General features: G+C 45.6%; 2 protein-coding genes across 2 annotated transcripts in view; both read left to right on the forward strand.

Moving 5' to 3' along the window:
* The window catches only part of LOC132350389 (phosphoinositide 3-kinase adapter protein 1-like), a 50,670-nt gene extending 48,654 nt beyond the window's left edge, over positions 1-2,016 (forward strand). Inside the window, exon 3 of the mRNA XM_059899562.1 lies at positions 1,958-2,016. Within this exon, the coding sequence (XP_059755545.1) occupies positions 1,958-1,971 (14 nt within the window). The 3' untranslated portion in view covers positions 1,972-2,016. The remainder of the gene's footprint in view (positions 1-1,957) is intronic.
* Positions 1-25,118, forward strand: part of LOC132350387 (phosphoinositide 3-kinase adapter protein 1) — a 96,615-nt gene that overhangs the window by 34,524 nt on the left and 36,973 nt on the right. The window contains exons 2-7 of the mRNA XM_059899561.1: positions 2,443-2,579; positions 4,993-5,137; positions 7,247-7,389; positions 7,518-7,650; positions 9,919-10,115; positions 13,120-13,309. Of these exons, the coding sequence (XP_059755544.1) occupies positions 2,547-2,579; positions 4,993-5,137; positions 7,247-7,389; positions 7,518-7,650; positions 9,919-10,115; positions 13,120-13,309 (841 nt within the window). The 5' untranslated portion in view covers positions 2,443-2,546. The remainder of the gene's footprint in view (positions 1-2,442; positions 2,580-4,992; positions 5,138-7,246; positions 7,390-7,517; positions 7,651-9,918; positions 10,116-13,119; positions 13,310-25,118) is intronic.

A 25,118-nucleotide genomic window follows, 5' to 3' on the forward strand; every position in this document is an offset into this window, starting at 1 on the left:
TCATTGTGGTGGCTTCTCTTGTTGCGAAGCATGGGCTCTAGGCGCACGGGCTTCAGTAGTTGTGGTATGCGGGCTCAGTAGTTGTGGCTTGTGGGCTCTAGAGCGCAGGCTCAGTAGTTGTGGTGCATGGGCTTTGTTGTCCTGTGGCATGTGGGATCTTCCGGGACCAGGACTTGAACCCGTGTCCCCTGCATTGGTAGGCAGATTCTTAACCACTGCGCCACCAGGGAAGTCCTTGAAGAAATTTCTTTTTTGGAACAACAGACTGTACTGTGGGTCTATCCCAATGATACCTGTACAGTAAATTATAATAGGTTGGTACCCACCATGCTAGCCACACAGGATAGTGTCTAAACAATTCTAGAATGATAAGTAGTTCCAGGGAGCTTCTTGCAGCTTTAAGAAACTGACTGAATGTTTTAAGTCAATGGGGTTATTTTCTCATCCAGGAAGAACCTCAGAAATGAAAAAATGGCATGTTCAGGCATCAAATAATACAAAATTAAAGCTTGATGTGGTGTTATATAATTATTAAGAAGAAGAATATCAATTATCCCTGATTTTTTGGCTCTTTCTTTCACAGATTCCCGTGGTGGGTGGGAGTTGCTTGGATGGCATGTACAGCTCTGTCCATGGAGATGGTCCCTGGCCATTTTAGTAGTAACCAGTCAAGGAGAAAAGGAGGTGGGGAAGGGCAGATCCAATGGAGAAAATGGCAGCCTTCGGTTAATTTGGCTTGGACAGCAGAGAGGTGGGAAGACTACTGCACTTAGCCTTTGCAGGGGGATAATTAGCACTGAGTAAGTGGGGAGTCAGTAGGACTGAAAGGAAAGGAAAGATAGAGGAGATTGATGGTTCTGATGCCTAGTGATAAACAGTTCCTCCTTGAAACTCCCAGGGTTCTTTGCCCGCTCTCTTAGCACTAAGATCTGCCTGGATTCCTGCTGTGTGAACAAGGTCAGAGACCAGGCTGCACTCAGCCCGGCCTTCTGGAATAGTGCATCTTGGCAGAAATCACAGAGAGGGGACAAGCAGCAGGAGTATGTGCCTCACTGCCCATCACACTTTGGGGTCTTGTGTAGACATCTGTCAGCACACACGTCAGGCTCTAGGACAAGACCCCTGTCCAAGGCTGTGGGGCTTTTAAATTGCGTATCTGGGAAGCCTCAGCCCCTCCCCCGGCCTGAGAAGGTCCCCGGAGGCCCTTGCCTCACAGTTATAGCCCTAGGACATGGTGGTTCTTGGTTCCCCATCCCTGCTCTGCCACCTCAGCCTTCATGGCTGTGGGAGCACAGCCCTCCCCTGGCATGACCTGGGATCTAGAGTGCAAGCTTGTGTTACAGCTTTCTGTGGGGACCTATCAGTGGCCTGGTCTGCCACCCCAGCTTTCTCCCAGGAAGGATTGCACTCCTTCCGTGGGAGGCCAGCCTGCAGGAATCAGCCAAGTTAACCCCTACCTCTCACCAGCCCTTTTAGATTGCGGACTCTCTAAAGGTAGGATGGATGTCTGGTTCACCTTCATGTCCTTGCAGTACCTAGTATGTTTGTCTGGCTCTGTCAGTGGTTTAGGAATGGAGAAGAGCAAGCCCAACGAAGGGACTAGATGAACCTTCCCTCTCCTTGTAGCCATTCTTAACCATTTTGTTCCTCTTTGAGGAACACACACACACACGCACACACACATGCACACACACACACAATCTTGCACACAGGTACCCTATCAATCAATGAGCCCTGGTTAAGAGCCCCCGCCCTAGAACTCTGGTAGGTTCCACTTACCCCATCTCAGCATTATCTCATTCTGTGCCACACCCTATCTGCACACCCCTGCTCGCCTTCACTGAATCTGTGCACACTCTAATCTTCCCACAGCAGAGGTGTTGGCTGTGATACTGATTTGGAACCCGGTTATACTCTAAGATTTGTTGAAACTGATTGCTTTTTACCCTTGCTCCAGAGGGAGAACGTTAGCTAGCCATGACCCTGAGGAATAATCGCTTCCTGGAAAGCGCAGGTTTTACTTGATGTTCAAAAGATGACCTTTAAGTGGACAGTCCGTTCTTGATCCCCCCTGAGGAGAAGGGGCCTCTTTCCTCACAATCACTGAAGCCAGCCCTGCAAGAAGTCCAGAGGTAAAGCTTCCAGAAGTCTGTTGTTTGCGACTAGACCTGTCAGCCTCAGACAGCAGCCTGCCTCAGATTTTTTGGCTTTTCTCCACACCATCGTCCTCTTGCTTTCACCCTACCCTCATGGCCTCCATGGTGGCTGACTTTTCCCCATGAGGTCCTCTTTCATGATTTCCTGAGTCACTACCTTCAGCCTGTATTTGTTTGACGGTCGGAGCCATTTCCTATTTGGTAACTTTTGGGGTTTTAATGGGGGTGGGACATGCCCAGCACTGCTTCCTTCTCTTTCCATTCAGCCGTGTTCTCTGTGCCATAGATTCTGGCTGCGACTCAGTCACTGACACTGAGACCGAGGACGAGAAGATCCTTCCCTACTCGGAGCAGCAGAGCCTGCCACCGAAGACTTCACCTGGGAACCTGATGGTGGTGCAGCCGGACCGCATCCGCTGTGGGGTAGGAACTGCTGGGGCTGGGTGGATGTTGGAGCATGGGCTTTGGGGCTTTTCAGTAGAAGTTTGTTGTAGTAAAGGGAGCGGGGTTCTCCTGTTGCATCTTACTGTAATCCCAGCCTTCCCATGGGGTTTCCCTGTGCACTAGCTACCCTGAGACCCCCAGTACCTGGGCCCTGGGCACACCTCACTCCTTTAAGTCAAAGGGAGACGAGCCCAGGAATGTATGTGTCATCAATCTAAGACATTAAGTTCATGATCAAAAACTTAGAACATGTTGAAGACCAGCAGACATGAACATTACAAAGCACTTAAATGCCAACCCTGGAGTTAGAGGCCTGGGTCTGTTCCTTCCAGCCTAGCGCTGGGCATTTTGAGAGCTTGTTTCTCCATCAACTGGCCCCCTTTACGGCCCAAATGAGTGCCTTGAAGCTCGATGGCTGAAACTTGCTGCCCAGCATTGCTTGCAAAAGGGAGAAAATTAATGCCTGAGCATGTGACTAACGTTTTCAGGGGTAGGACCTATGTTAAGAGGTGACCTGAATGTGGTGGCCAACTGATGGGCCACTGTCATTTGAATCCTACCATAGTATTGATAGTTTTTCATTATCTTTCTTTTCCTGATGAGAAATGTGTGATATTGGTTCAGAGCAGTGAAACACTTTTTTGTGGGTAGGAGCCCTGTGCTAAGTTTGCCACTGTGGGCTTCTGTAGGCAAGAGGGCATGATGGCCATGGAAATGGGAAGTCCTAGCTTCCCTGCACTTGTGAGTGGTTTTCTGCGCAGCCTGAGGCCACGAAGCATTGGGCAAGGACTCCCTCCATGAGGGCTGCAAACTGCTGCCTTGGGCTGGATTGAACTCATAGACATGTTTGGTTCCAGCTGCACAGTGTTTTAAAGAGTTAGGCATGAAAACCTGTTTCTAGCCTCCTTTGAATCAGAATCTGGTAATACCAGGCCTGAGATGAGCAGCTGGGCCAAGTGACCCTTTAGATGGGGCTGTGCATCCCCAGGTCACTGGTTCTCATCACTCCCCTTTCTTTGTACCCACTTCACTCCTTTTCCTTACTGTCCAGGCCTTTGTAGTGGGCATTTCAGTTTCTAGTCCTCTCGTACTCCTTCCTGCCTGCCCCACGCCCCTTTCATCCTGAGACCACGCTGGTGGGTGCCTGTGGGGAGGGGGTTTAGAACTAAAGGATGATGCCCCTCCCATGCCGCCTGGTTTTCCAGGCTTTGGCTCCTTCTTCTGTGCTGGTTGCTGCTGACCCAGGATTCTCACTGTTGCCTGCTCCAGGTCCCTGGCTCCTGGGGCGGCTGGGCTGGGGTTGCGTCATGACTGTCAACAGGAGAGACACACTCGTCTTCTCTGGCTCCCCATGCTCCCTGGGAGAAGGGGCAGGTGGGAGAGGGCCGGACCTGCAGTGGGAGTCAGTTCAACCACAAACACATGCACATTCACCCTAAGCAGTCTCCGTGAGCCGGGACCACATCCCCTTCCCACCTGTTCTGGCATCGTGGCCCTTGTCACGATGGCCTACTATAAGGGCTTGAGAGCAGAATCTTACAATGAACATTTGGGGGTTAGCTATGGCCAGAAATTTCTCCTTTTCCCCTGCTTTTTGGAGGGCCTGTTCTTTCCAGTTCAATGTCTTAAGAGCTTAACTGCGTAGCCAGCCCAGTAAAACAGATAATTCCATTTAGCAGGTTTGGCAGGAGGTCTCAAAGCAATGTAAAGTAGCTACTTAGGTTGCTCAGTGCCTTGGGAAAATTAATCCTCCAGTAAGTTATTTTCGTCTATCTAAGAACAGCATAAATTGCGGAACCCAAGAGGGCTTCTCTAAATCAGTACCTCTCACTCTGTAAGGTGCATGAGTCACCCAGGGGTCTTGGTAAAATGCAGACTCTGGTGTGGTCGGTCCAGGCAGGCTTGAGATTCTGCATTTCTAACAAGCTTTCAGGAACGCCAATGCTGCTGGTCCCTTGGCCTCGCTTTGAGTAGCAAGGCTGATCTAGAATAGTGTTTCTCAAACTATCTGTGGTGAAGAACTTTAAAAAATTTTTGTTGTTTTAAATTTCCAATTCTGCCATGGGCCAATACTTTTATAATATACAACAAAAAAGAAATGCTATAAAAATTAAATACAAGCCCCAGGTTTTAAAATTATTATTAGGTTTGACAGACATAAAATTACTCTATCAAATTGCTATTTAGGTTTATAAATGTTCACTCTTGGTTTTTGTAACTTGTCTTGTTGGGACCCATGGCAAGCAGTCACTGCCCGCCACTGGACTGCAGACCCCACCCTGCTCTGGAACAGCCTCACTAGGTAGAGCTGCGGCTGCAGAAGCTGGGGAGGCCCTCTGGCTCAGCACCCTAACAGGAGGGAGAAGGGACAATTACTGGTTTCCTGTTCCAGGCAGAAACCACTGTCTACGTCATTGTGAGATGTAAGCTGGATGAGAGGGTGACAACAGAAGCCGAATTTTCTCCTGAGGATTCTCCCTCGATAAGGGTGGAAGCCAAGCTGGAGAATGAGTACACCGTTTCCATGAAAGCTCCCAGTAAGTAGCCCCCATTTACCTCCAGAAATTAGGCATCATGTGACGAGACCCCCCTCTTACTTTCTTTTACTTGCCGACAGCTGTCTTCATCAGCCACTGAGAAAAGTGACAGCCAAGATTTGGATTTGGTTGCCATGTTCTATTTAAAGGAAAAGGAAGTTATATAAACACGCACATGTGATTGGGGCGGGGGGAGATGGATATACTAAAATATATAAATATAAAAATGTTTATAAAGTTCATATATTAACATTTTTTGAAATTAGAGAAAAATAGGAAAAGTAGGGAAAAAAGTCATCTGACACCCTACCACTCAGTCTTTTTTGCCTTTTTTCATAATTTTTGTAAACATAGTTGTTCTAATAGTATCTATTACCTTATATTCCGTTTTTCTTTATGTAATCTTAATTTATTCTCTCTTCATCCCTTTACCCCTGTACTATTATAGGGAGTTTGTAACTTTCCATTTTATAACATATTTTTTCTATTACAAAAGTAATGTGTGCTCAATACAGCAAACTTGGAGAATACAGTAACCATAAAAGAAAGTAGATAGAAAATTACCCATATGCCCACCCTGCCAAGGAAATCACTGGTTTCTGTATTTTCCCACATCTGTGTACATAGCTTTATGTCTTGTAGCCAACTTTTGTTACCTGGAAATACACTATGAATATTTTCCCATGTTAATAAATGGTCTTTTACAAAATGATGCTTAATGGTTGCAAGGTAATCCATTGTATAGATGTACCATAATTTATAAAACCAGTCCCTTGTGTTGGATCTATATCTTAAAACCATAATGTTTAAAGCTGTATAATACTCAGTTGAATAGAAGTATCATCTTTTAATTTTTCATTTCCTCATTGTTGCATATTTATGTAATTTCTGATTTCTTATTGTCTTATTTAGTTAGTTAGTTTTTTTTTTAACATCTTTATTGGAGCATAATTGCTTTACAATGGTGTGTTAGTTTCTGCTGTATAGCAAAGTGAATCAGCTATATGTATACATATATCCCCATATCCCCTCCCTCTTACGTCTCCCACCCACCCTCCCTATCCCACCCCTCTAGGTGGTCACAAAGCACTGAGCTGATCTCCCTGTGCTATGCGGCTGCTTCCCACTAGCTATCTATTTTACATTTGGTAGTGTATATATGTCAGTGCCACTCTCTCACTTCGTCCCAGCTTACCCTTCCCCCGCCCCGTGTCCTCAAGTCCATTCTCTATGTCTGGTTTTATTGTCTTATTGTTTTAAATGATGATATATTGAGTGTCTTTATGCAGGCAGGGTTTTTTTCTTTTGTGTTTAGGATTATGTCCTTGAGATGGAATCCCTGAAACAATGGGCATTTTTAAGGGTCCTGGAAGATAGTGCTTAATTGCTTTATGAAATATTACTTTTCTCGTTTATTTGCTATACTGTCACCAATGCTAGGCATTATCACTTTGAATATTTTTGCTAATTTGATATGTTTCTAAAAAGTAGTCCATTGTTTTAATTTGCATTCCTTTGATTTCTAGTGAGGTTAAATATTTTTTCCATGTTCTCTACTTGTCGCATTTCCTCTTTTGTGAATCGAATCTTTGTGGTTGGTGTATTTTTAATTTTCTCTTTCCCCCTCAAAACCCCTTCCTGTGGTGTAGAAGAGAGAGAGCACCCAAGGAGAGCACATAGTAATGACAGCAGCAGAGCAAGTGAATCAATTCTACTTGCCCAATGGGGCGGAAGCTCGGAGTCCCACCGCCAGGTCCCACCTCTGGCGACCACTGGCCTTTGTATAAAGTGCTTTAAATACAACTCTTCTTCCTGTCTGTTGTGACACTGGGCCTACAGTAATGAGCAAAACAGGTGAAAATCTTCCGAAAGTTAAATTGCAGACCCAGTGAGGATAATTCCTCTGACTCAGAGCCCTCCCGTGTGTTAGTGTGCCCACCGCTACTTCTCCTGTTTCCCTCACTTCCCAATCCTGCAGCTCACCTCCAAGGTCATTCTTCCAGTCCCCAATTAATTTCTTCACCATTTAAGTAATCCATGAACGCTTTTCCCTGTACTCTTGTACTACAAAAAAAAGAGCAGTTTTATAGTATCTTTTCTTCTGTTCAGACCTTTCATCTGGGAATGTTTCTCTGAAGATATATTCTGGGGATTTAGTGGTGTGCGAAACCATTATCAGCTATTATACTGACATGGAGGAAATTGGGAATTTATTGTCCAATGCTGCAAATCCCGTGGAGTTCATGTGTCAGGTAAGGATGGTGAAAGGACGCTGGAGTTTTCTGAACCTGTAGTTTCTGCTCATGGTTCACCAGTCTCCAATCTGCTGGATGGGAGATAGCTGGATTTAAAATCTGACCATCTTCACTTTTGTATTTAGGCCTTTAAAATTGTGCCCTACAACACAGAGACCCTTGATAAACTGCTAACAGAGTCCCTAAAGAACAACATCCCTGCAAGTGGGCTGCACCTCTTTGGAATCAACCAGCTGGAAGAGGAAGATATGATGACAAGTAAGTCAACAGTCAAACCTCAGGAAACCAGCAGTGGGTTGATTCCAGTTTGTCGGTTTCAGTGTGCAGTCAGCCCGTGCTCGTGTTTTCTGCTGGCTCCTGCTCTACAGCTCATCCTCTGAGAAGCAGTCATTCTTCTCTGGCTAGCCCGGGATTCCTCCAAATTGTAAATCTGAATATGTCATCCCCTTACTAAAAACCCTTTGTGTTTCCCACTTGTCTTCCAGATAAAGTCCAAACTCCTCAACCTTTATACAAGGCCTTCCCAAGGGGCTCCTGCTGCATTTCTGCTCTCACCTCTCTCTACTCTCTCCCTTGGCTTCTGTGCTCTGCTCTGTGGAAGGTATGAACTTCTTTTACCTAATGAAAATCCCGCCCTGCCTCTTGCCACCTCGACCCATGGGAACACAGTTTCTTCCTCCCCTCCTCCTGCAGCACTTCCTCAGGTAGGTTCCATCTACGTGCTGCAGCTCCCCTAGCATGTTGGGTTCTTGTACTCTTCAGCTGTGTCTGTCTTTTTTGCTAGTCTGTCAGCTGGATGACAACAGGGACAGTGCCTGGTGGCTCACTGTAGGCTCAAAACAAATATTTGTTTGATGAGGGAGGAGCAGTCTCATGGGCATATGTGACATGCCGGGAGCTGGGAGGAGCACTTGCATGGGGATGGTGCCTGGCGCGCTGGACAGAATGCCTGGTACGGTTCTTTTGTAGTCACCACTCTTCCTTCACATCTCAGCTGCACTACACAAATGGGACCCAAGCCCCTGGTTACCCAGTGCCTGCGTTCCATCCTTCCACAGCCTCCGAGAACCATAAGGATGAGGTTATATTACCTTCATGTCCTTCTCCTGGGCGCATTCTCTTGTTGCCTCTCTCCATTTTCCTACTGTGGAATGTTCTTACGTCACTTCCAACAGGTGTTAATATTCTCTATTCTTGAACTTGAGGCTCAGGAGAGAGTATTTCATAGTTTGACAATCATGGGGGATCCTGGGGACATTTTCAGACCTTCGTTCCAAGGATCATATCCTGGTGAATAGGAAGCTGGGTTTGTCTTATTAAAAAAAATACATATGTATGTGTGTGTGTGTATATATATATATATATATATATATATATATATATATATATGCACATAAAAAATTTATGTATATATACATCTGTCTATCACTCTTGGGTTTAGAAATCAACTTTTATGAAAATTTTAAAAAAAGGTTTGTACCCCAACTCCACAACACAAACACGTCTATTTCCTTGGTTGAGTTTAACTTGCTGTATCCAGATATTAGTAGGTGGAGGGTGTCATGGGGATCCAATGACTCTCAGGAGTACTTTGTTTCCCACAAATCAGAGGGTTAATGGGCATCCTGGGGTTCCCACGCATTAATACCATCATTCAAAACCTGTCCTAAACAAAGAGCTCATTGAAAACAATCTTGTTAATCCTTCCAGGTCCCTTTGAGATAGTCTGGAAATATTTTCTAGTTCAAAACTAAGGGCCACAGAAAGGCTAAGTAACCGCCCCAGGATTACTTGGCATACTTTATGAAATTGGGTGTAAGAGCTAAGAAGATGGATTTTTTTTTTTTTTTTTTTTTTTGGCTGCGCCACATGGCTTGCGGGATCTTAGTTCCCCGACCAGGGATAAAACCCGTGCCCACGGCAGTGAAAACGCTGAGTTCTAACCACTGGACCGCCAGGGAAGTCCCAGGATTTCTTTCTTTTAATCAGCATAAAGCAATTGTTTTAAAGTGCTCCGAAATTTTAAGAGAAGGTCAAAACATGATCCCTGTTGTACTTTGTGGCTGCCGTTTAAGCCCTTAGAACATCGGCACATTTTGAACTAGTATTATTTCTCAGGATTCCCCAATCCTTTTAAAGAAAGAAGGTAGGATATTAATGATTAGATTTGCTAATTAATTGACATATCATTTCTTCTGTCATCTTCAGTGGTGCCACAGAGGAAGCTGTTAGATGTTAGGTCAATCAACCAAGAAGTAATGATTGAGCACCTGCTGGATACCATACTAGGCTTCTAGCTTCATCTCCATGAGCAAGGTGCCCCGTGCCTTCCTTTTTTTTTTTTTTTTTAATCTTTTGGCCGTGCCATGCGGCAAGTGGAATCTTAGTTCCCTGACCAGGGATCAAACCTGCGACCCCTGCAGTGGAAGTGCAGAGTCTTAACCACTGGACCTCCAGGGAAGTCCCCCCACCACCCCATGCCTTCCTTTTTATCTGACCATTAAGTTTTCCTTGACAATTTTTCAGATCAGAGGGATGAAGAGCTGCCCACTTTGTTGCACTTTGCTGCCAAGTATGGACTGAAGAATCTCACTGCCTTGTTGCTCACCTGCCCAGGAGCCCTACAGGCCTACAGTGTGGCCAACAAGCACGGCCACTACCCCAACACCATTGCCGAGAAGCACGGCTTCCGGGACCTGCGGCAGTTCATCGACGAGTATGTGGTAAGGTCAAGGCAGGAGACGCTCTAGGATTGGAAATGCACCATGTGGTCCCAGGGCTGCCTTTTCACTGAAGACCTGGGTGGATTTCATCTCTAGCAGGTCCTCACGTGCCTCTTCTGGCAGGGCCAGTATGCGTGGGCTTAAGAGATGAGTTCTGGAGTCACATGGACCTGGATCCAAATTCCTCACCAATACTTGTCAGCCATGTGCCTTTGGGCAAATCATGTATCTGTCCTCTGTCTCCCTCAGTTTCGTGATATGCGGGAGAAAGTTTATAATAATTCTACCCTTACGGTTGTTTTGAGAATAAGAAGAAATAATATGTATAAAGCACTGAGATCCACCCTCGAAGAATTTACAGAGCATTGATAGAGTCAATCTGCTGAAGGTAGATGCTGAGCCCTCTTTCTCAGTCACCTCCCCACCCACCTCCAAGGTACTTGGCAGGATGCTCCCAGCTCCCTCGCCCACCGTCAGGCCCAGGTGAACTGTTAGGCTTGGTTCCTTCCTTAGCAGAGACCACAGTAAAGCTCTGCACCTGAGGCTTCAGGGAGGCCAACCGTGAGGCCCCACCTTCTGCTGACAGCCTCTCTCTCTTTCTGAGCCCCTGCCCGTCTTAAGGTTTATCTGCTCCCCTGGTTTGGGACCCACAGATCCTCCTTGATCACTGACTTCTGAGTCTTTCTTTAAGTGTAAGCTCATCCCATGCCTAGGCCTTGTTCCATGCCCCAATATTGCTTCCATTGCTTTGGAGGCAGCTGCCCTTCCTGTCTCGACCCTTTTCTGGTTTTCCTCCATTTTCACAATTCACAGCAGTGACGTGGGAATAGCTTATCCTCTCACATGTGGCTGTGACCTCAAAAGGAACAATAAACGCTACCTCCAGACAGGAGTGAGCCTGACATCTCCCCGGAAACTTAGCTTTCTGCTCTGTGCTTGACAATCTACAAGGCAACGACTCACTGAGACATACAGAGGAGGCCTCCCAAAATCTGGGGGGTGATTAAATGTACTGAATAAACAGAATAGCATGAGTGCCTGTTTGGGGCATTATTGACATAAATGAGGCTAAAAGGTACTTACAGTCCAGGAGTATTTACTTCACTTTACTTTGGAGTCACAAATGTATAAAATGCAGTGTTTCATTTCCCTGCCAATAGTTTTTTTTTTTTTTTTTTTTTTTTTTTTTTTTTTTTTTAATTTATTTGTTATTTATTTATTATTTATTTTTGGCTGTGTTGGGTCTTCGTTTCTGTGCGAGGGCTTTCTCTAGTTGTGGCAAGCGGGGACCACTCTTCATCGCGATGCGCGGGCCTCTCACTATCGCGGCCTCTCGTGTTGTGGAGCACAGGCTCCAGACGCGCAGGCTCAGTAATTGTGGCTCATGGGCCTAGCCGTTCCGCGGCATGTGGGATCCTCCCAGACCAGGGCTCGAACCCGTGTCCCCTGCATTGGCAGGCAGATTCTCAGCCACTGCGCCACCAGGGAAGCCCCCCCTGCCAATAGTTTTTATTAAGAACATACTGTATTCATATTAATCACTACTATCTATTGAATTTAGTTGATTGGCAAATGCATTGTCTCCTTTAATCCTCACCCCAGTCCTTTGAGGTTGACAGTATTGTTCTCTCTCTTCAACAAAGGAGGAAAAGGGCCTAGAAAGGCCGAGTCATTGTGCCAAGGGTCCCACACTAGTCAGGGTGGAGGTAGGATTGGAACGTAGCTGATGCTAAAGCTGGGGAGCATTACCCTACTTTCTGTCACAGGGACGTGGAAAGATGCACTTCCAGTTTGCACTGAAGTTAATCTGGTTCACATTTGTCACATCATCTTTGTTTTCTAACTACAATCACTTCAACCGATGCATCTCCAGCATTGCCCCCAAAAGGTTGCTCCTCCGTGTTGTTCATGACCTCTAAGAACCGTCCCATTTCCTCTTTCCACCATATCAGAACCAAATGCCAGACCTTGAGTCTCCAACACTCCACAGCTGTCACCTGGTCCACTCCTTGGGGCTCATCAGGAAACCAACACAGAGTGTCAGATAGCAGATTAGCTCTCTCGGGGTAGTGATGATGAAAATGAGGATTTTTGTGGGTTGATGCTGAAATAAGGATTGTGAAACACAAAGTTTCTTACGAGGAAAAGTTGTGCAGGGGTTTCAGAGAAGCCACCTCTCTGGCTTCACAACCACCTGGAGGCAGAATGACAAAGGGGGCCTCTCTGACTTCAGGGCATTTCACCCAAGACCGTCTCTCCTCTTGGGCACAGGATGTAAAACTGAGGCGGGCACTTTGGAGCAGTGTGCTGTCAGGCACTTTTAAGCAGCCTAATGGAAGGAACAGGTGGAAGGAACAGGAAGGAACTAGTGGACCAAGTCCCCAAGGGACTTCTGACTACACACAAGCGCAAGAGCACCTTGGCTGCAGCCCTGTTTAGCCCATTTGAATTTCCATTTGGCTAATCAGCAAGGGTTATACCTTCGTGTGCCATTTGTTGCCATTTGAGGAACCACTAGGGTATAGTAGAAAGGTCAGAAGCCAGGATTGCAGACCCATGAATAAGGCACTAGATTTTTCTGAGCTTTGGTTTTCTCATCTTTTGACCAGGGAACAGGAGACACTCTGAAGCAGTGGTGGAAAGGATGCCATGAGATAATGTATAGGCACATCCATAGCACCGTCCCTGACACATAATAGGTACCCACGAGAAAGTTTTAAATTTGTATCCTCTGGGCACTGGACATTTAACAGGTGTCTCCTCTGTTCTTAGTGTTGGAGGAAGATACAAAGATTAAAACAAAGAACATAAAACAAAGAAAAGGACTACGAGCCTGGCCTCAAGGGGCTTTCAGTGTGGTGGGAAATACAGACATGCACACATAGTTGCAACCCTGATGCGTGTGAGGCTTTACTTTGCTGTCACAAGCCCACTCGAGGGCCTGACTCTACCCAGAGAGCCCGGCTGTGTCAGTGCGCCTGTGGGGTTCCACCTTCTCTTTCAGGAAACTGTGGACATGCTGAAGAGTCACATTAAAGAGGAACTGATGCAAGGGGAGGAGGCTGACGCTGTGTATGAGTCCATGGCCCACCTTTCCACAGACCTGCTCATGAAGTGCTCCCTCAACCCCGGCTGTGACGAGGACCTGTATGAGTCCATGGTGGCCTTTGTCCCAGCTGCCACCGAGGACCTCTGTAAGTAGCACAGCGCAGTTCTGCTTCCATCTTTCTGCTGAGAAATGCATTTCTTCCTTCTTCTTTGTGTGGGGAAATTCCCTTGCTTACCCCTGCCCCACTCCGGAGTGATGAAGATCCCATTTTACACAAAGTTAGACAGGTCATCATGTGCTGTGACAAGCAGAATCATTCTCCAAACTTCCTCTGCTATGACTGCTTTGTGACTGGAAAGTTTAAGCAAGGGCCTGGAAGTCAGAGTCGATGAAGGCGTTGCCTTGTGATCCAGAAGCGAAATCAGTGGCTTTTGACTCCGTCAGTTCCAACGGGCCCTTTTTATAGCAAACATTTTGTAATGCCCCCGCTACTACCCTGACATGAGATACATATAATATAACCTACCTACATATGAAATTTTTAGAAATCAAATATATGTCCCAATTGAAATATAGAAGAGAACTCATAGGAGAGGAAATGCTCAGATGTGCCTCCATACAAGGACATAGTGCATTAGTCAGTTGCAGTCACCTACATTCAGAATCACTGCCAATGTCACAGCCTCAAGTGCTGACCGACATGTTTATTGTATCAGTGACTTGGATACCACCAGCAGCGCTGGCATCAATACCTGGATTTTCCTAAATGGTGAATGATTCCTCACATTCTCTTCTCCATTTTCATAGTAATTGAATTCCTGGAAAATTTGGTGTATATCAAAACCATGCAAAAATACAAGTTGTATTTTATAAATGAAGCAGTTTAGCTTCTAGGCTCAGAAAATTATAAGCAGGGTTTTCTTGATAACCTGATTTTACTGGATTAATATATAATAAACTTATTTCCAAAATATCATATCTCCAGGATATGATTTTTTTATAAATTGCTTAACAAATTTTGCCCAATTTTTTAAATCTTAATTCTTTTTAATAGCAAAAATAATACATTCTTCCAAAAATTGGAAACAAAAAAGAAATGTATAACTGAGTTATTAAAAGTTCATGACTCCACTCAACCAACCAATATAGCACTTGTAATAGTTTGGTGGGGATTTTTGCCCATATTTTTCCTTATACCTGCTGATATTAAATTTAAAAATATACACATATACATATACATATAAACAGATATGTACAAATATACACGTATGTATAAATATGTATCATAAGCAATTATTTTTTTAACCCATATGTGTATCTAGTGAAATATTTAAAAGTCATGAGGGACACAAAACAAGGCTGTCCCCCACACTGAAGTTTGTCTAGCATCTTTCTCCCTTCTGCTAAATGCCAATAGTGTCCCTGCATCATGGTGACAACCCAAAATACCCTCATAGATTTTCCAAACACCCTCTAGAGGGCAGTGCCACTCCCCTTGAGAACTTGTCTAAATAAACATTGGCTTTCGATGCACATATCAGGGTTGAAGCAGGAGGACCACACAACCGGCCCTCGAAGGGCCTTCTTTATATGTTACCACCATTTGCTACGAGATGCTAAGAGCTCTGAAACACTGCCTACAACTTCTCCCTCCTTCCCTCTGGTCTAATAAATAGATTCAAGAAAGACAAGCCAAATACCTATCAATGCATCCATCAGCTTTATTGATAGAGGAATTTCTGGAATGGGCTAGATTGAGTATTGCCAATTTTCAGCCTGAGGAGAAGACCACGGGGACCTGGGCCCACAAGGAGTTGGGCCTGATTTTCCCATCCATGAACGGAAAAGCAGGCATTAAGAGGGTGCTTTGGAGCAGGAAATGTGGGCAGGTCAGGGGGCCAGAGGTGAACCCTGACACCAGCAGAGCCTTTTACACTGCAACCCTAACACCTGGAAGATGTGGTCCAGTGGTTGTTAGGTGCTTGCTAGTCAGATTGGCTGCTCCTCTGGGGGAGGAGAAGAAAGAGGGAAAGAGCGGTAGAAGCTCTCTCCCAGCACCTAACTGGAAGGACTTGAAGTACTTGTGGAAGCTCTTCCCGAATGAGCCGTGACCCAGCAGGAAGGTGAGGAGGGAAGGCGTCATCCTCACCATCCACACCCTCTACCTCACTGAATCCTCAAAGCAGCCATACAGGGGTGCTTTTATTAACCCGCGCTTTACAAATGAGGAAACTGAGGCACAGAGAGGTTAAGCAACTCCGCCAAAGTCTCACAGCTAATAAGTGATAGAATCCAGGTTTGAACCCAGGTCTCGCTGTCTTTAGAACCATATTCCTTATGCTGTGCCAGAAGTTTCCGTCTAACACCACAAATTTTAGTCGTGGTTTCTTTTAGAAAAACCATCTAGCGGCTCCAGCCACGCTTCCTCTTTTTGCGGCCCAGATGTGAGCTCACAAAACAGCCTCTGGCACCCCCTACCCTTGCACATCCACCCGTCTCTCCACGTACCCAACAGGCATTCTGGAGCATCTGTGTTTCTGCTACTTGCCGCTCCCGCTCCTGGTTTTTGGTGAGACAACGGGGTGGAGGGAAGACACAGTCCTTTTCAGTCTGGAACAGAGACTCACTCACAAAAGAACATTTGGAGAAAAGCTGGTACCCCTCTGGGAAGCCAGAGACCATGCAGCATCATTTCTGCCCTGTGTCCCTACGGTGGGGCAGTTGAACAGTTGAAGGATCCCGCACTTTACTGGCAGTTGGTTTAGTGTTGACAGAGAGCCTTAACACCTGTTATCCCTCTGGGTGCTCCAACACAGGAAACCCCCCACCACAGCAGTGCAAAGCGGTAGGGAATGCTAACAGCAGCCATCCCACTACTCCTGTCTGCTGGGCCTCTCGCGGCGGGAGCACTGAGCCTCTCCAGCACTTCCCAAGGCGGTGGAGCGCTATGGAGCTTGCCTGGTTTGCGGCCAGTGGCATCTTGTAAAGTTCCAGGGGGTGGGGATGGGGGGAATTCTGGTTGCCGTGGAGCTAGAAGGAGGCCACCAACAGGCAGGCTGTAGAAGTCCGCTGTTTGGGGAATGGGCAGAGGAAACCCACCGCAGTTTTCACTTGCCAGATCATATAAACTCTGAATTTTCTGAATCTAGATATGATTTATGTTTCTGTCTCCGTAGTTTAATCTTGAGAATGACCACTTACCTACTGGCCCAGAAGCAGCAGCAACTTGTACCTGGGGAGGAACCATTCATCTTACTACCAGTGACTCTCTAGGGGAGAAGGCAGTTTAGGTCATAAATAAGTAGGACAGACTGATAAATCTAAGATGCATATTTGTAACACCAGCCCGCACAGTCATCTTCTGGCCCTTTCAAGTCAACACACTGCTTTCATCTCTGTGATCTCATCTGAGCGTCCTGGGGCTTGGTGGATAAAGTTATCTTCATTTTATAGAGGAGACCGCTAAGGCTCCAAGATTTAGTAACTTACTTAAGTCTAATCGAGGGAGAACTAGGTCAGGAATCTGGGTCTGCATATTCCCTGGGGTCAAGTCTGTCAGCTGCCCACTGAGCTAGAGGACCCTCCTGGTCTGCCCTTCTTCTAGGGCCAGAACTTGCCAGCCCTGGGACGGATACTTACAGGGGAGCTATTTCCTAAATCTAAATAACGGAGGTTATCAGTGCCCCACCTTTGTTACCATTCAACCTTAGAGGCTGAAAATAGGAAGGAAACTAGGCCATGTTTATTCACTAGCTGACTCACTCGCTCACTCATTCATTCATTCACTCACAGGACAAACATTATGGAGTGCAGGCTCTATGCCATCTCTTTACCACTGCTTTGGAGGTCATCTGATTGTGTTGGGACAAATCTGCCTCTTTCTGACTTGAGTTTTGGAAAGGGGATAGTAGTAATGAGGTCCCCAAAGGGAATCCAAACAACCACTAAGTAGGAAGATTGTCAGGGAAACTCCCAGTGTTGAATGAAGGGGCTGGGCAGCGATGTTGGGTTCTGATCCTGAGATTTTATGATCCTTCCCCTGAACTTGCGTGCGTGGGTGCGTGTGCACACGCGCGCATGCACACACACACACAGGCACACACACACTCCTCATACTGTCTTTAGTTTAGATATGCTGCCACCAGGTGGTAACTGCGTCTTTGTTATCAGGCTTTCAATGTTGCTCCCAATTCTCTTGAGAATTTTGTGTTCAAACGCCCACAGATATAAACCATCATTTTCCACACCGCACTATATAAGAAATAAATGTTCTTAGGGTAAGCTTCTGCAAACACTAACTAAAAATCACAGCACACCTCTCTTTAGGTGTCTTCACTATCTCCTGATTTTTTTCTCATTTACTTTGTTTGCTTCTATCCCTGCCTTCAGAGAATGATACGGTGGTCCTGGTGGTCCTTTGACTTAGGTAATACGTTTTGTGTGGAAAGCCTCACCCAGTGACTGGGCACTTTGATGAGGCTCTGGGTACTAAGGCCTCGGGAGCCATTTCTGGGAGGCCCTTGTCCAGCTGTTTCAAAGGTAATCCGCTTGTGGATTTAGTGCTGCTTGACAATCTCAGAGGTCTGTCTTTCTGCATCAGGAGAGAGGAGTAAAAGGAGAAAGATGCGATGTCTCACTACTAGAAACTAAACTCACACGTGTCACTCTAATCCATCCCAGAGGGCTGTTCTGCTTCTTGTGACTCTTGCGTTGAACGTTTCTTTTGCGCCCCTGCTCCCTCCACCTGGGTCTGTGGCTCAAGTTTGTGTGCAGTGGAGAGCCAACTAAGCCCCAGCTAACTTGCTGACTTCCCTTAGCAACCTCCTTGGTAACTGCCGTCTTTGTAACAGATCAGCTCCAGCAGTGTTTTCTTTACTGGAGCTCTCTGGTTACAGTCTCTGTGAGCGGGGTCCCCTCTGATCTGGGGGCATAACTGGGCCCAGTGAACAGCCTCATAGCCCAGCCATGTAAGGTCTGAGCCCACCTGAAGGACCATTTGTAAGTAAAATTAAGTTACTGGAACATGCTGCCTTCCCCATCTGCACACTTTTCTCTCAAGAGTCTTCCTTCCTGCAGCCGCGGAGTCTCTGCCATCCTCCTGCTATTCATCTTGGGAAGACCCTCGCTAGTAGAGCCAAGAAGTGCCTTAGAGGCAGTGGGGCTGGGTGCAAGGCATGAGGTCTTACCAGCAAGGAAGTCCCTCTGAGGCAGGGTTGGCTGTTCCTGTCTTGTCTGGGGCTGAAACTGACCTGGTGAAGCAGAGGGATCCTCAAGGCACTTCCTGACTTCTGTAGCTTTTCCCTCCTCTAGATGTACAAGAATTGTGTTGTGGAGATAGGCACTTAGTGAAAGCATGCTGGATTGAATGTTTTTAAATTAATAAGATAAAATCCTCACCATCAGCAGCGACCTTGCTCCCCTCTGCACCTGCACAGCTGTGGGTCACACCTTCCTCGGGGCACGTCATACAGATCAGTTTGCACTCTGGTTATGTACATGCTTCTCTGCTCACCTGCTCCTACTTCAGTTAGGAAGCGTGTATCATCCACAGGCTGTACACAACAGGTGCTCAATTATTTCTTGAATTTGAGAGTTACCAGAAAATAAGAAGTCATCCTAGATGTTGTGGTGTGGAATTGTTTGTTGACGTTCCAATGCAAGGACTTCACTTCCCCGATAGGTGGTAGTGAGATATCTGTTAGATGTCCCCGAAGGTGGGACATCTTTGGCCGCTCCCAGCTGCCTTTTCTTTCTTGTCTCCATACATTTGCTTGTGCTGTTCCTGCTGCCTGAATTGCCCTTCTCTTTTCTCAGCTTGGGAAATGCCCAGATTCCTTAACAAAGCCCAAAGATCTCCATATCCATGTATTCATTTGCTTATTACTCATTAGTTTGTCCATTCTCACATTCATTCATTCAACAACATTTATCGACCCCCTTGAGTGTTTAAGTCACTGTGCCAGGTGATGAGGAGTCAGTAAATAAGCTGGCATGATCCCTGCCTTCCAGAGCTTCCCTTCTAGCGGGAGAGTTGGATATTAAACAAAGGTACTGCATAACTGAATATATAATTACAAACTGTGACAGTACGATTGAGGAAAAAGACACGGTGCCCTCGAGAGGGCAGCTAGTAGAGAATGGATTGGGGGAGGGGTGCCTGTGACTTAGCAAGTCATAGTACCCACTACACCCCATCAGGAACTCGTCCCCTGGACTCATTCCTGCAGGACAGAGGGCTGTGTGCTTACCAGGAGCACCGCACTAAGGTACTTGTCTGCTAAGAAATCCACAAAAGTTAGCATGCTGCTTCTCCTAACGCTTTCATGCTTAGCTTTTTTCAATGTCAATCACTCCTTAGCACCTCTAATTTCAGAATGCCATTTCTCCTCTCTCTGTGTCTGTTTCTCTGTCTCTGTTTCTGTCTCTGTCTCTCCCCTCCCCCAACTCCCTCTTTCTTTGCGTCTCATTGTCTCATTGTCTCTCTCCCTTTCTCTCCCTCTCCTTCCCCCCCAACCTCTGCATGTGTGTGACTATCTCTTTCTCTCTATCCCTGTCTCTGCCTCTCTGTCTCTGTCTATCTCTCTCCTTCCTCTCACTTTTCCATGAGGGTATGGGAAGGTTGGACTTTCTTATTGACATGGTCAATCACAGCAGTCCATTCCACCTGCGTGCAAATGGCACCAATCGGGTTTCAGGTTTTCTTCAAATGTTTTACCATGCTATCCTTGTTCTAAGCCTCTTTTCTGGCCACAAAAGCACTTGCTGAAAAAAAATTCTTTTGGCCTGCTTTCAGGGTTTGAGAGCCTTTCCAGAAGAATAGTCTCTCAGTATCTGACATTTTACTGTATTACATACTCAGATTAGGTTTTCTGTTAAATTAACAACACATAATCTGGATGGAGTTTCCGCTGCAGCCGAGTGATCTAGATTTATGTCCCATGAGGAGTATCCCATGAGCTTCTTTGAAAATTCGTTATTGCTCTTGACTCATTCCTTAATTGCTTGCCTGCCTGCCTTCTCTTCATCTGTTCAAGCTTCTTTCTTCCCAGGAATGGTTTCTTTGGGATTGACTCCCTTGAAAAAGTACAGTGTAACACTGCAGCTGGCTTTTCCCAGAAGGAGACTGGCCCCAGAGTTTCCTTGTTATCGTTTTGGGGTTTTTTCCCAATGAAATGAAAGAACTTTGCACTTTTTCCTTAGACCAGCAGGTTTCAGCACATTTCAGTTTATTTTTACCTGAGTGGTGAAGGTTAAATGCTTAGAATCTGAAGTACAAACCCTGAGCATCCAGGGACACAGGGATCTGTTGCTGTGCTTTCCTTTTCAAAATGTCCTTTGTCTGGAAACGGACTCCCTTCACCTCCAGAATTTTCTATTTCAGTCGCTCATGTGTTACTGTGTGCCTAGGTTGTATGTACACATGGGTTGTCAAATTTACAGTTTGAGGGTTTTATCTCTCATTAACTCCAAACCACCAGGTACTTTTTCTTTTCTCTTCTTTATTATTACAAAAGTAGTATCTGCTACTACTAGGACTTACTGCCTAATATAGCTATGGCAAATAGTGTTTTAAAAGTAATTTCATGTGCCAGTGTCAGCTAGCTGGTGTTGAGTGCCTGGGGAGCTGTGTTCAGAAGGATTCTGAGGCCACAAAGAGTGCTATGATTGAATAGGAATGTTTGCCTTGAGTACACAATAGGGACACGGAGGCCAATGTGTGTATCCACCGTTCCTGGTCTAATTCAAAGATACTTATGTTGAACTCAGTATAAAAATAATCATTTTATTTAAAATATAAATGGAAAGAAAAGTATTTTTCTTCATTTAAGGCAGTGCACCTCCAGAGACTCAATAGAGGCCTGTGCCCACCTCAGGCCAGGGCTACTGAGTCCATATGTGGACATGACATGATGGACTTGCTTGAGTGCACCCTGGTCCCTGTGCCCACTCCCCTCGCGAGTCCCACATGGGAAGGAAATTCATGACAGGTTGACTGTGCTCACGTTTGGTCTTACCTGTGGTAGGCACAATAATGCCCCTGAACCTATGAATATGCTAGATTACATAGCAAAGGGGAATGAAAGTTGCAGATGGAATTAAGGTTGCTAATCAGCTGGCCTTAAAATAATGGGAATATCCTGGATTATCAGGGTGGGCACAGTATAATCACAAGGGTCCTTAAAAGTAGAAGAAAGATGGGAATTTCCTGGCGATCCAGTGGTTAGGACTCAGCACTTTCACTGCAGTGGCCTGGGTTCAATCCCTGGCCCTGGTCGTGGCCAAAAAAAAACGTAAAAGAAGGAATCAGGTTAGACCAGAGATGGCACCATGAGAAGGACTCAATTCAGCTGAGCTTTCTGCCCAACATTACTGGCTTTGAAGATGGAAGAAGAGGGCCTCGTGCCGAGGAGTGCAGGGCCTCTAGAAGCTGGAAAGTGCAAGAAGACCGAACCTTCCCTAGATCTCCCAGAAAGGAATGCAGTCCTGCCGAAACCTTGATTTAGCCCAGTGAGACCCATTTCAGACCTCTGAACTACAGAACTGGACGTTGTTTTAAGTCACTAAGTTTGTGGTAATTTGTTACAGCAACAATAGAAAGCTAATAAACTGTCTAGGTTGCCTCAATATAATGATAACCATTAATATTTAGTGCCTAGTACTGTTGCTAAACATTTATAAGCATCGTCTCAATTGGTTCATACAGTCTTCCTTTGAGGTAGGTACTGTTATCCATACCCACTTTACAGATGGAGATATGAAAGCTTAGTGATGTCAAGTAACTTGTCCAAGGACACAGAGCTACTAAGAATCAGAGCCAGGGCTTGAACCCAGGTCTCCAGGATATCAAAGTCCACGCTGGTGATCACCACTTCTGATTGTGATCTTGACCTGCTTTAATAATAAACATAAGGGTAATAATAGTAATAATAGCAGCTAACAGTCATTTAGCACTTCCTATGTGCTAGGAACTGTGCTTCTCATTTAATACTCATGACAAACCTATGAGATACGTACTATTATTATCACCATTTTACAGACATTATCGGCCAGTGTCCTGGACCTCTATTGCTTGCCTGGCCTTGACTGCTGCCTTTCTCTGACTTACGTTTGTCGCCTGAATGCAGACCATTCACTTGGCTCCAGTCCTTGTCAGGGCCTTTACGGCTGACTTCCAGGCCTTCTCATGTGTCTGCAGACCATCCTCCTCCTCCCTGTGTCCCTGCCTCCATCATGCTCTTCCAGCCAAGCCTCAGATCCTCTGGCTTTAGGCTCTGACCTTAAGATCAGCCTCTACCTGTGATCCCGGCAGTATGGGGTGGGGCCAGAAGGGATTGAAGAGCTGCTAGAATTTCCCCTTGGTGCTCATTGCTGAGCCCTCTAATAAAAAATGTGATAAGCCTCAGGAAAGCACAAGGTAATGGGCATGGGGCCTCCAAGTCAGGTCTGGACTGCAGCGGCAGAGCCTTGGCCAAGGAGGAAAGAAGCCTCCAGCTCTGTCCAGCCTGGACTTGGTGTTCAGGAGCCACGATCAAGACAATGCCTGGCAAGTCTTGTTTGTGAGTCAGGTTTCCACACGTAATTCCATGGTGAAGATTTATGCTTTGTTTTCTTACAACGCCCCCATGCTTTAAGTGTATTCAACATAAGAATATTGATTGGGTGTAATTCTTTACTAGGAAAGGTAATTTGAAAATATGTGTGGATATTCAGATGTTAGAATTAACCCATAAGCATTTATTACTCTGAAGGAGGAGACTTGACTTCAAAGTTACTATTAAAAAGTACAAATTGAGTCCTCTTTTTGAAATTGTTCTCTACTTAGGACATTAGCGTGGGTGTAGAAGTTAATAATAAAGATAACAGTAATAATAGCAGCTAACGTTCATTTAGCACTTCCTATGTGCTAAGCACTGTGCTTCTCATTTAATACTCGTGACAAACCTATGATATAGGGACTATTATTATCACCATTTTACAGACAGGAAAACAGAACCTGAGAGGATGTAAACAACTTGGCCCAAGATAATTGTGGGCAAAGAGTTAATGTAACAGCTCTCATTTCCCTTTCTGCAGGAGAATTTGACCTTTGTTGACTTCCACTCTGTTACCCTGGTAACCTGATAAGAGCCATATGTCAATTATGTCTCTAGGCAACATTGCCTATGATAAAAATGACCCCTAATTGGTGGTAAATTGCATCTGGAACTGGGAGGAGTTGTATGTAAACTATAAATACCTGAAAGGACACCATACTTCGGGCTTCCCTGAGGGCAATGTCTCTGGATGCCTCTTATGGGGACCCTGGAAGCTAATGCCTCAGGAGTTGCTAGTAAACTCCGGAGTTGAGAAATGCTGCTCCTTTGAGACACCATGGCAGCTTCTCCACCTGCCTGATATGGATCTTGTCTCCTTGCGTGAGAGTTGCTGGACTGGTGTAAAGACTGCCCTAGATGAGGAAGGCCGCTTGGCACTGTCCTGCTGGTCTGTATCCTCCATCCTTCTGAGTAGACTGGCACCAGCATGGCCCACGGTCATCTTGTGAGTCCAAATGATCAGCTGGATCCAAAAAGTTGGATCTAAAAGTCAGTTGGACGGGTGGGTGTTGTAGTCCTACAGTCAGAAGTGGAAGAGTCAAAATTGGAACCTATGCATTCTGACCATAGTGCCCAAACCTCTCACCATCCTTCTAGGGTGCCTCAAGGAGGAGAAATAATTCTACTAATGTCTCAGGACTGATCTTTAGCAGATCCTAGTTTTTCTCCTTCCAAAATCATGCTCTTAACCACCAGTGAAGGCATGACCGTAGAGTAAAAAGATCTGTTTGTCACAGGTGGCTCATTTAGCCCTGCCTCGTTCATCGTACCCAGAGGTGCGTGGCTCACAGGAGTCCCTGGAAGGTGACTTGTGTAGTGTAGGTGGACAGGAAAGGGTCAGCATAGGTCATTCCCGGGGCTTATGCTTCTTTAGTTTTGCTGTTGCATTTCTTCCTCTCCTTTTCTCATCTCTTTCCCTCCTACCTGTTCTTCTTCTTTAAAAAAAAAAAAACTTTTTATTTTGAAATACTTTTAGATTTAGAGAAAAGTTGCAAAAATGCTACCCTTCCTGTATACCTTTCACCCAGATTTCCCTAGTATTAACATCTCAACATAACCAGAGTACAGTTACTAAAGCCGAGAAATTAACATTGGTGCAATTCCACTAACTAACCTCCAGACCTTGTTCAAAATTTCACTGGTTTTCCCCCTAATGTTCTTTTTCTGTTCGTAGGTAGGACTAGATGCTGATCCTAGGTAGGATCCTGCAGTGCGTGCTGTTAATTCTCCTTAGTCTCCTCCAACGTGTAACAGTTCCTCAGTCTTTCCTCATCTTGACACTTTGGAAGAACACCAATCAGTTATTTTGTAGCATGCCCTTTAGTTTGGGTTTGTCAGATGCTTTCTGTGATTGGACTGAGGTTATAAATTTGGGGCAAGAATGCCATAGCAATGATGTTGCATCCTCCTCAGTGCATTGTAGCAAAGGATCGTGATATTGACATGTCATTACTGGTGCTCATTCTTTTTTCTCTCTTTTCTTTTTAAAATTCTTTCTTTAACCCACATAAAATTCAGCACATTATGATAGGGTCATAGTACCAGGGAAAGAAGCCCGCATCCTTATTATAGAAGCATGCCAGGTCCAGCCAGGGCTGCTCTTGCTGTTTCCATTTTTCTTCTACATTTTGTTTTTCCAACACTCTTTGTAGCTCCTTCAATTTTGCAGCTACATCTCAGATGTGGAAATCAGTTGTCTCAAACTGAACTTTGTTAGTGAAATAGCTAGGCCGTGCATGTCTCTTTTACCACTGGCAGTGGGGGTGGCCGATTGTGTGTGTGAGGTTTGCGCTCTGGTGTTGCCAGCCTGGGAGATCTGTTTATTGGTGATTGAAAACTGAAACTGTCCTGACGCTGCTC

The sequence above is a fragment of the Balaenoptera ricei genome, chromosome 16 (assembly GCF_028023285.1).
Source record: "Balaenoptera ricei isolate mBalRic1 chromosome 16, mBalRic1.hap2, whole genome shotgun sequence".
Lineage (NCBI taxonomy): Eukaryota > Metazoa > Chordata > Mammalia > Artiodactyla > Balaenopteridae > Balaenoptera > Balaenoptera ricei.